Below are 11,949 nucleotides of genomic sequence, written 5' to 3' on the forward strand. Positions count from 1 at the left end.
CAGAACCAATAAAACCAGGTCAGGTTTCTAAGCTCACCTGTTCACCTCTGCCTACAAGTTGTCAATAGGATGAAGATCAGGACTCTGAGATGACCTCTCCAAAACAGCGAGTTTGTTGCCCTTAAGGCATAAGCTCATTGCCCATGTAGAAGATCTATTCCCACCTAGGGTGTAACTCTCTGATGTCTCGATATTTTGTTATAAAATATGTTCTTTTCTCATGATGCAATGTAGTAGTTTATCAAGCTCACAAAACGACCACACAGCGTGATGCCCCCATCTCTGCATTTGTTATGAGGTTTGACAACTTTATCCTTTTCATAAAAATTTTAACTATTCTCATGACCAAACACTTCAAATTTAGCTTCATAAGACCACGAGACATGTCCCCTAAATGAAAGTCTTTGTCCCTTTGAGCATTTTTAATCTTTAAACAGTTTTAAATTATTATCCTCTTGCTTTTAGAGTAATAGCTTCTTCCTCTCTTTCATCCAGCTGCTTCACAGTGCCTTTTGTTAATATTAAGATACCCATATCGTTCTGGAGGGGTACAACGGCTGAACATTACCATGTTTTTTTTTAATATTTAAATGCAGCTGTTTGAAATGAATGTGGCACTTTTAGACATCTGATAAATAGATGAACCAGACCAGGTCCTTATGTATTGACGGATTCTGACACTCAAATGGCAAGACTATAAATTTCTCCCACCTTGTACTGGTATTTAGCAAAGCTGACAGACTTAAAACAAGAAAGTTAATGTCAGACCATCAGAAAACAATGGTCATGCATAAATATCCGGTTTTCATCTTTATTTAAAACCTTAGAACAGCAGTAATAAAGAAAATCCCCTGGCCAGAGAAAACCCACCTTAAGCTGGCAGCCCACACGTTCATACGCCTTAATGAGTCTGTTCTTGTGATACATCATAATCCCATACTGGTCTTTACTTTTGGTGTTATACCCAAAAATGATAGGGATGCGTTTTTCCTGGGGTGACGGTAGAGAAAAACATACAAAAACAAAAGTGAGGAAGAACAACAAAAATATACAGTCTCTAAAGTTCTGTCAAATCTCTGATTAAAGGTTACCAGAAAAATTGGCTTATAGTGGTCCTTTCTGATGTAGGCCAGGCTTTTAGCGATGAGCTGAGACTTCACCTTTTGACCCCGCACCATGACCTGCATGCGTGGCTTCAAGTACAGAATGCTACAGTAGGACTGCAACACACAAACAAACATGTCAATGCATTCTTGCAACAAAAGGAATGAAGTTTTAACATCAGAGGTGTAATTCCCTAAACAAAAGAAACGAAACAAGAAGCTTAAAATTTGGGCGAGCAGTTTACATGAGTACAAATAATGGTTCACCTTAGAAAGCATAAGTGTTGGGATGATTGAAAAAAAAAAATAACTGTTTAATGTTAGGAAACTTTTCAAGTGTTGTTAAACATTAAAGAGTTAATGCCATGCCCCTTGCTGCTTCTTACCCGGAGGGAAAACATGCTCTCAGGAAGGTAAGATGTAGCCCGGTTTGAAGGCTGAGCTGGATCGTTTAATTCTTCGTAAACCTCTGAGGGAATACGGATATCATACCGATCGGTGTCAAAATCAAACTCTGGTGAATCCGTAGAGGTCCTAAGAGAAGAAGACAGTGATCGTTTAAGTATATATTGTTTAATATATTAAGTATATTACATGTATATAGAACAAAAAAAAAAACATCTAAAAAAAAAAAATCTATCGATCGAGATATAGTTCCATAAATATTAGCATTCTATGTAAGAAAATGCATCTTTCCTGCCACATCTAGCTAAACTTGTATTGTTTCATTGTTTTAAAACTTAAAAAATAGAAATAAAACGGTGGTTCTTTAAAAATGACATTTTCTATACTAGATATTTTTCAAAAGTTACAAGTTTGTCTTTTTTCTAAAAGCATGCCTTTTGCGGCTGTAGACGAGTTTCGTTAAGCTGGACTGAAGGGACAAAAGGGTTCTTTTGGTTGCAGACCCCTGGATTAGAGGTCAGTGCTTGTGGACCACAAACATACCTGCGGAGATTCCAGATGATGATCCGGGTGCCTGTTTTAGTTGTGGACAAGACTGAACAGATGGCGTCGATCTCAGCGAGAAGCTCCTTTTGAGTTTTAAAAAGGGAGTATTGCAGGATGTCCTTCAGACTTGCTTCGTGTTCTTCTTTTACAGAAAGTAGAGCCATGGTTAAGGAAAACTAATGGCAAAGCAGTCCTCATAATTATTTTCACACTTGAAAGAAAAAAAATGCTGTACACATTTATGCTCGCTGGTTAAAAGGATATATGTGTTATTTGAATGCCTATTTTTAAGAGCAATGATAGGTACAATTATTTGCTTGGCTTCAATCTTCTCCAGGTAGCTCTGAGAAAGCATCCCGATGCAGGACATGCTCTTTGACTTGGAGAAGACGATCACATCTTTGCCGAGACGCATGGATCCAGACTTGAAGCCGTTACCATAGATACCAATGGGCTCCAGTCCGTTTACTGCTATCTTGTCGCTGTACCCGAAGCTGAAATACGGGAATACAAAAGTTCCTCGTCATCAAAAGGCTTTTTAAAACAATAATATATTCTTACTGCAGAACATTAAACTGCAAAAACTTCCAGAAGTTTAGGCAAGGTAAGTTTATTTCTATAGCACTTTTCAGTAAGAAGACAATTCAAAGTGCTGTACATGAACAGAAGATAATTATAGACATAGGCAAAAAACAAAGGAATAAGCTAAATAAATCCTTGACTAGACTTCTTTCATACATTAACAGACATACAAAAATAATGAATTGTTTTTTGTTAATAAGAAGTAAGCTAAGTATACTCTTGGGAATTTCTGAGCTAAAGCAATTTTGTCCAACCTTTCCAAAGCTACGAATAAAATAGCTTCTTTTGTTTAATTGTTTCACTGGAACGAACTTCATCACTGAAAACTCTTAAGATTAATTGTTTATATTCATAAAGCTAAAGCTTGAGGTCTCTGATCTGACCTTTCTGACACTACAGCTAAAACAGAAAGCAGCAGAGTAAGGGAAGAAAGCACAGTAGAGGCAGTGTATATGTGTGTGTGTTTAGTGTAATCCTGTGTGTTTAATGTAACCGTGTGTGTGTGTGTGTGTTGGAAAAGGAAAGGATGGAAAGATCATTAACGAACGGATGAATGTTCAGATGAACAAAACTTTTCTTTTAGAAAACAGCAAATACACTGGAAACATGATTTTTTTTCTTCATACTTCTCCAAACCTGAAAAATACTTAGATTGTCAAACCTTTCCAGGCTGCAAATGAACCTTGTCGCTGCATCTTGAGCCATCCCTCATAATTTTAATGGGAAACAACTGAAGCCATTTAGTGACACGAATGAAAACATGTATGATGAACAGCTTGAAGTGAGCTTTGCTCCAGATAACTCATGGCTTTTAATTCATTGTTTTTCTGTCCTCTTCTGCTTTTACTGTAAAGGCAGAGCGGTTAAAGTAATTGTCATACAGAAAACCAAAACTGATTCCATTAGACCCTTCCCAGGAGTTATTGTGTCCTCGATCAAACGTGGAGTGCGTTTTCCTGTGTTCATAATGCAGCCCCTTACTTCTGGCTGCAATACAGTCCTAGATCATGACTAAGCTTTGACATCTTTTAAATGTCGTAGCTGCTCACTGTTCCACATCTTTGCTTACTTTCATGTCTAATGTAAATACGTGCAGTTTATATAGAATTCACCTAGTATTTACACTAGACAAATACAGATGTTCTAGACAACTTTGTCATTTTGTATGTACAGAGTACATACAGAACGAAATTTCGTTGCATACAGCTTATAAGAGTACAGTGAGATTCCAGGTGGAATAAGGCAACATTACAATGTAAAAGTGCAGCAGTGATCAGAATGATAAACAATGCAAGGAGAAAAACAGTGTGCAATCACAGTGTGCAGGAGAATGTTCAAACCGTTTTTATGTGCAAAAATAATGGTGCAAAAAGGCATTTGTGCAAAAATGCATTTACGTTTATTTATCTGGATCAGCTGTGAGGTGCGGCCTTAAAATGAGGATATTCTCCAGGCTGTTTCCTTGTCTGTGATATAGGATGAACCCAATTGTATTTTTCTTTTGTAGCGTAGACATAAAAGAAAGATTTCAGTCAATTCCAGAAATATCTTCTGACTCTTTATACTGGTCAGTCAGTGGTGGCTTTTGGAAATGTCAAAGGCCCTCCAATTTCATATCCAATCAAACTTCAAAGCCGCGATTTGAAACGCTACCATCGCTGTCGCGTCTCTTGTGTCGGGTCGATGAGATGGCTTTCATCGCCACCAGCGGTCATTTGTCGCTCCCCGTATATCCAGCCCATAATGGGATGGGTTGCACTTGCGTGTTTATTGCAGATCTATAAAATTAAAGGCTTATGTTTATTTTTACAAAAGACGATTAGAAAGCTGAGCTGAAGTTTCAAGTGGAAGTTTGGTCGGTGCTTGGTTCAATGGTATCCAATTGCAGTCAACGGGAGCCAATCATCTGCCTGTTTTAAAGACCATGACGACATAATATAGAATAAAAAATAAATTAAATAACTGAATCAGCTGGTTAAATACATTAAATAGAGTCAGGACACTGGCCCTGAGGACCCTCTTTGGACAGTACTTGCTTAGTTGTAGTTTATCAAGAAACTGCAAACATTCCTTCACAAACTCAGGAGTAATTTTATGACTGAATGATTCATATTTTCAGGCAAAGGGGATAGAAAACGGAGCATTGATTGCTTGAATACAGAGTACAGAAATGATGAAAACCTGAAGACACACTGCAAAAAAAAAAAAAAAAAATCATAAAATAACCAATATCTCTCTAAAAGCAAATATAAGAGAAATGAACATGGGCTTTCAATGTTTGCTAAAGCGCTGTATTTAGACTTGGACAACTTTATTGTCATTTTGTATGTACAGAGTGCATACAGAACGAACACATTTTTCAAAACCCTACAGAACCACATCTGTGGAAGTTGTACCTGAGCATCTTGTGCATAGTTTCATGGTCGAGGCCATTTCCATTATCCATGAAGCTGAGGCAGAGCTCTCCGTTAACCATCGTTTTATCAATCCAGAACTGCTTGGCATTGACATCTGGGTCATAGGCATTGTCTGTTAATAAAAAACAAAAAAAACAAAAAAAACATCAAACACCAAAACATTTATTTATATTAGGATAAACCCAACAGGAGCAACAGGTGTAACTTAACAGCAAGTTTTTAAACTATATTCTCACAAAACGCCTTCAATTATGTGAGGGACAGAATAATATGTTTCAGGATCAGGATCTTTTGTAAAGTGCAGCTACTGTATTTGACGGAATTAAAAATTAACACATTGTCATTTCCATTGATTTGTTACATAAAACAAAAAGACACCTACAGGCAAATGTGAGAACATTTAGGAGAAAGCCTCACATTTAATTGACCTACATATAATAGTTTAACCTGACCTCTAATCCCTCAACTGGGTTATCAAAAAAAAAAAAAAAGCGTCAGAAAAAAAAACAAAAACATTTATTACATTTGTATCACTTAATAATTAAGTCAGATTAATTTGAAGAAACTGAAAGTTCCCATATTTAGTTTCAATTTAGCTTCAAACAAAGAAAAATACCTGTTTGTTCCCAGATAGGAAAAATCCATTTGAAGCGTCACTGCAATGTTGTTTTTCCAGAAATACAATAAAGACTAGTTTTGTCCCTCATTTTTAAGCAACCGCTCACTTCACAGAAATGTTTCAACTGTTTTCTAATTTTAATAAAAGGGCCGTGGTTCAAAGAACCGGCTGAAAAGGGGTTTTGATCAGATGTTCTAGGTGACAAGTGCTGACATGATGAAACCGCATTTCCCTGGCACTGAACCATCGAACAAACCGTTTTATACGTTAGTAGGAAGGACTTTTTAGTTTTAAAATCTGAGTCAGAATAAATAAGGGCTGTGGCTCCATTACTTTCTGTTTTGATAAACACAAGCAAATTGAACAGGGCTCGCTCGCTCACATGCGAGCCACCAGAATTGACTCCTGGATAGGAGTCAAAGCGTTTCCAGAAAGAACTGAACGAAAGTCCGGTTGCCTCCATTTTTTGTTGCGATGACCCAGGCAACTGAGAACTTTCACAGGCATATATCGTCTTTTTCGGACTATAAATTTGACTAATCCTGCAACTCAGTCAGGTGCGACACATCAAATTTAAATGGTAATTCATACTTACCAGCATGAACTACGTAGTAAACATTAGCATCTAACAGCCGCGAGAGGTCTCTCTAGGCCTGTGAGAACTATATGCTGGTCTTGTACCACTTAAAAATGTATTGAAATATTAACTTATAGACAACAAAGACTGGACAGGTTTGTATGTTGTTTCGCTGTTTCAGTCTGCATTCACGCAGAGGAGCGTTGTGTTCATGGACAACCCTGTCCATGAAGCTAATAACAGCTAGCGTTAGCTTACAGGTCTGTTGCCTGATGAACGTTAGCTTTATCTTGCTCTCAAACATCCGTGTTGCACCGTTAGCTTAGCACGTAGCATCGTTATGCTCGAGGTCCAATTTCAGCATAATTTTGACAACTTTCAAATGCGCTAATAAGAACTTTCCGAGTTGGGAGTAGCTTCTTATGCTAATTCAACCTCCGAGGTTTGTTCCATATTATTTAGACGCTTGTGGATGCAGCTGTGCAATTGAATAAACTAGTTTACCAGATTAAATGTCAGTTTTTTTTGTCATAGGATTGTGTGAAATAAATTTCTAAATAAATTTGAGACTGTCTGGTGTGACTTTTTTTTAATTTCCTCTTCATGATGCATTTTTTTGACTGATGCGACTCTGAAAAATATGGTACTGGGGGAAATGTTTGTTTTTTTGGGAGGGATTTTTTAAGTGATTTTTATTTTAGGCAATCATAAAAGGTACTGGTTGAAGAACAGACAAGAAAGCTTAACTGGAGAGATTTCTGTGTTGGAGTAAAGCAGAAAAAAAACAGCCTCGGGACAGTCAGCTGATTTGAACGACTCACCTATGAGCTCAGCGATGGCGCTGAAGGGCCAGGTGTGGCTGGTGGAGTTGGTGTGCAGGAACTTCGGCGAAAGCTGAAAGTGAAACAAACGTTGGAGCTTAAGTTTCATTTCTTGTGAATCCCATGTTAATAAATTCAGTTGGGCTGCATTAAATATTATCTAATAGTACTTTATGACAACCTGATAAATGTTAAACTTGACAGTCTACCTTCAAAATGCAACACAGACCTGAATATGAGAGAAATTGTCATTTTCATTTAGTTACCTTTTAATTACTCTGGGAATTAAAATGATCAGGCGTCAGGGCAGGTGGGTCCACTATGTCAGACATAGTGACAATGGAAATAGAGGTTCCACTTGAAAAATACTCTATAATGGCTTAGCTTCACACAAATACTAAGTTTACATTTACACTTTATAGCTGTGGAGCAGTACTTTATATCAGGTATGTAATTTCAGGCAGAAATGACTCCTAAACCCCTCTGGACTTAAGAGGTTAAAGCGCTGCACCAGGTTTGAAAAGCCATCTCTGTGTCCAAAGCCTCTGCATTAGTCTGCTTTATTAAGAGCCTTTTTATCTGTCGCACAGTCAAAATACCTAAAAGCAGTGCAAAGACAGCATTCGTTTGGAGGGCTGTTTGTCAAGCTAATAACAGCTAGCGTTAGCTTATGTTGCTCAGGAGGTTTATAACTGTGCTGAGAACTATACAGACCTTTTTAAGTTGCTCTCAAACATCAATGTTGTACTGTTCCGTGTCGTACGGGTCTAATTTCAGTGTTTTTTATTAAAACCTTTCTGTTATGAACTAGAATCAGGCAAACCCAGTATTCAAACCAAACAAGCGAGGTATAAGCAAAAAACAGGATTTTAATAATGAAACAGGGACAGGCGGGCTCAACGATCAAAAGGCAGTCCAAAATAGGCAGAGGTACAGACAGGGCAAAAGCAAGCTCGGATAACCATGGGACAGAATCAGGTCGGTAAAACGGTAAATCAGTCAGACAGGGCAGGAAAAACAGATCAGGGAACAGGCTGGCTCAGAATCAAAAAGGCTCTCAGGTTAGCATCAACAGGTCAATCAAGAAAGGAACGCTGGAAACAAAACTCACCGTGGGCTCGTTAATGATCTGGCCGAGAACTAAAGACTGAGGCAGAACTATATAGTGAAGTGCACAGGTGAAATGGAGTGAAAACTAATTACAGGGAAACAGCTGGAACTAATCAGAGGCAGGGAAGTGACTGACAGAGAACTGAACTGATAGGTTGGTGACTGCTGACAGGGGAGTGACAAGCTAATAGGGTAAAAACAGGGAGGTGAGCTGGCAGGTGAACAGAACTGAGCTAAAAGCTTACAGAACCCTAACAGATAGTATAAAACAAAGAACAAAATCAAACCACAACAAAAGTCAAACTATTCCATAATTCAAAACTAAGACAGAACCTAAAATCATGACACTTTCAGCGTAACGGGCCAATGAAATGCGTTGGCGAGAACCTTTCTCTTTGGATTTAGCACGTCGAAGATCGACAACACCGGTATGAGAAGAACCACGGCAATTTTAGTCGAGCCTTAACTGCATGTCATAAATAGTCACTTTTCCCCCTTAAAAACACCACCAAGGAGGCTTTAATGTTTCTAAAATGCACCCCTATTTTTTTCACAAATACTTTTAATTTTATAGCATTTAAACAGAAAAGATGCCATTCAACTGTCTTTGAAACATTGCTGATTATCTGAACCTGGGTTCCCCACTTCTGAACAGCGCAGTACAATGGCAGCTCTAGAAGCTCCGTGAGAAGTTATGAGGCATGATTTCTGAGTTTTCTCTTCATTTCATTGATTTTATGCTGTGCACAATGGTAAATGTTAAGGAAACAAATGGTAAATCTTATTACCAAAGGCTTTGTCATGTGCAGGAGTACTAAAATGGAAACCAGCACATTTATTCGGTCACGCCGAACACCAATGATACTGGCCAAAATGTTGAAGGTCCCAGAGAGATGGTCGCCGGTGCAATATTTACCAATATTATCATCATTGCATGGGGTTTTCAATATCGGGAAGCCCTATAGTGGCCACAGTTCACCAAGCAGTTCAGGGTTTAAAAGTCCGGGCTTATTCACACATGAATTCCCTTTAGATTTCAGCTGAATCTCTACGGTTCACACGTTTTTAAGATGGATGGATGAACATATTCATCCTGCATCAGTGTTTCCTCAGTGCAGATATTCGGCAGTGGTATGTTCACTGGAACGTTCATTAATAGTGCTTTTATTACGCTTCCATTTATTTTATCACTAGTGTTTTACTATTAAAATCCTGCAGCTGGCCCTGAATACATTTTAACGCCCAGCTCTTCCAACCACAGTCAGTTAATTGTGTTTTGTGTAAATCAGGTAACAAATAAGGTGCAGCAGTTTCCTTTTGTTTGTTTTTGTTAATCTTGTCTCACATTTTTGCACTCAATCGGTTCTTGATGATTTTCTTCATTAATCTACCGCAGGCCAGCAATATCATATGGGCTACTAATATCCCAGTTTAGGAATTACCGATCCAGAAAATATTCATTTAAAAAAAGAAAAAGGAAATTTCGCTCTTCCACAAATCTGTAATCGTAAAAATCACATACAAGAAGTTTTGTGTGAAAAACAAAGCTTGAATGAAAGAAATATGCCACACTATGGATTGATAATTCAATCAAAATCATAAAGATGGTTTCATGTACCAACTGCCTCTTGTTTTACACATACAACATGGTCCAGGTGCCAGAGGACACTATTGAACCTCCTAAATTCTTCCCTATTTCAACTGAACACGTAAGACCTTAATGTCAAGACGTTCTCATGCAACCTGATGATTTTAGCAGGTGTTACGCCGGAGGTCAACACTGCTGATCTAAATAGACAATTATTTCTCCCTGAACATAAACCCATAAGCAGTGGGGGAAATGTGCAATTATAGTGTTGACAGGTATACTTACTGCGCTACAAAGATTGCCATGCTGTCAATGTATTTTTTTACAGCGCAAGCTGCATTATTGTATCACAGTTTCTTGGTTTGTGGCCCTGTAGCTGAGGTGATATGGGCTTATAACACAAGGTTTCAGGAGCGGATTGGACACCGGGACATTTGCCGCTCCAGGCTGTCATTGTTTAGTTGTGGTCTGGCTGTTTTCCCGGTTATTTTCTAGTACCAGCTCCTCTCACTCAGCTCACCCTGCACTCCTCAGCAATCAGTCACACCTGTCAGGCACTAATTAGTCTGAATTCACTCCACCTGCCAGCCTCCCTACCTGCCAGCACCCCCCCCCCCCCCCCTCAGTCTCTACCAACACCATGCCTGTCTAGTCCTGTTCTCATCATTCTCCACTGCTGTCAGCCTGGTTTGTTCCCCGTTTATCTGCTAGGTTTCCTGCCTCCTTTGTGCCTCAAGTAAAGCCTCTGCTAGCTGTTGGATTTACTGCTACCCCTGGATCTCAAGAACTGTCCCTGCTGCCCTGCCTGCTACCCTGTGCTCCAGCTTTTTGTTGTTAATTTTTTTCAATGAACAACCCACACAGTCTCTGTGGCTCAGTCAGGCTGAGTCTCTGCTTCACTTGAGCTGCAAGCCTAAAGGACAAACCCCCCGTCGCCACCAGGCTGTCACAGCAGCAGAGAGAGAGAGAGAGAGAGAAACAGTCGAGGGGAAAGGAGGAGCAGAGAGGGAGAGAACAAAGCTCTGGTCACCTTTAAATCGATATTTGTTCTTAATGGAGGAAGTAAGACAAACACTAATGTTATTGAGTCAAAACTGAGGCATGGCCTATCCAGCACAACTAGTTTATAACATATTTGTTTAATGCTGAAGTATCCAGAAATTCAAATTGTGTTTTTTTTTTCTTCATCCTGCTTCTCTGTGAAGGCGGACGATTTTCTTTTCTCTCTTCTCTTCGTTAAACAACTACAATCACAGTTTTATGTAGGTCTTGACTGAATATTAAAACTGATCCCATTACAACACAACAAAGCGATGATGGTGCCGTACTGCAGGGTTCTTTGAGCAAATAAAAATATCCAATACATTTTTTTAAACAAAAACACATTTAGTATTAATGTTTTTGCCCTCATGCCTGGTCACAGACCCAGAAAATACTTAAATCAAATTAAAAACAATGTAGGAAACACTTTAGTGGATTTATGCAAAACAGACTGCAACATATCCTGAAGTGAACGTAGAAAGCGAATTAACTTTTAAATGGAAAATCCACAGACTAATGACATTATGCTTCACAGCTTTCTGTCGTAATCATTCTAACCTAGCGGTGCAGTAGTGACCTGGTGTCCGCGTATTTGATGCGGAGGGACACGGGTTCGAATCCCGGTTGCGTCGGGAAGGACCTGCGGCAGCTGAAACAGGTCAACATGGTAGTGACCAGGTGACCAATAGGGCCCAAATAAGCTCTCATCACTGAGCAGTAGCAAGAGAAACACGTTGAATCCAAAACTCAGCTTTCTCCGAGTCCCAAACTGGTCAGAGCGGATATTCTAAGCAGTCTCAAATTGCTCCGGTTTATCTGCGGGCTATTTGTTTTTAAACCGAGAACCCGCTGATAGTAACCAACAAACACCGCCCGGAGACACCGAGCTTTTCTGCTAATATCTTAACACAAATTATGTTCCTGCTCACGCCAACAGAGCGTAAGGTCCCTATACGTAAAGGTTCAAATGGTCACCCTGAAAAACACCATGTAAAACTCGCTAAAAGGAGCGATAAAGTCTGCTCACCGTGCTAAGAGGCACGCCGCGATGTGTTTCCGCCGCCATTTTTTTCAGGACCATGGAGCAGGAGGCGGAGCTTAGTCTTGCTACTGAAAAACGTCCGGCGACCATTTCCGGTG

The 11,949-nt window shown here is 39.3% G+C and overlaps 1 protein-coding gene across 1 annotated transcript in view; it reads right to left on the reverse strand.

Moving 5' to 3' along the window:
- Positions 1–11,913, reverse strand: part of morc3a (MORC family CW-type zinc finger 3a) — a 28,656-nt gene extending 16,743 nt beyond the window's left edge. The window contains exons 1-8 of the mRNA XM_036139198.1: positions 11,837–11,913; positions 7,071–7,143; positions 5,033–5,165; positions 2,319–2,548; positions 2,052–2,208; positions 1,490–1,637; positions 1,092–1,220; positions 871–990 (exon numbers count right to left, since the gene is read on the reverse strand). Coding sequence (XP_035995091.1) covers positions 871–990; positions 1,092–1,220; positions 1,490–1,637; positions 2,052–2,208; positions 2,319–2,548; positions 5,033–5,165; positions 7,071–7,143; positions 11,837–11,890 — 1,044 coding nt within the window. The 5' untranslated portion in view covers positions 11,891–11,913. The remainder of the gene's footprint in view (positions 1–870; positions 991–1,091; positions 1,221–1,489; positions 1,638–2,051; positions 2,209–2,318; positions 2,549–5,032; positions 5,166–7,070; positions 7,144–11,836) is intronic.
- Positions 11,914–11,949: the final 36 nt, after the last annotated feature.

This window comes from Fundulus heteroclitus, chromosome 7 (genome assembly GCF_011125445.2).
Source record: "Fundulus heteroclitus isolate FHET01 chromosome 7, MU-UCD_Fhet_4.1, whole genome shotgun sequence".
NCBI classification, from domain to species: domain Eukaryota; kingdom Metazoa; phylum Chordata; class Actinopteri; order Cyprinodontiformes; family Fundulidae; genus Fundulus; species Fundulus heteroclitus.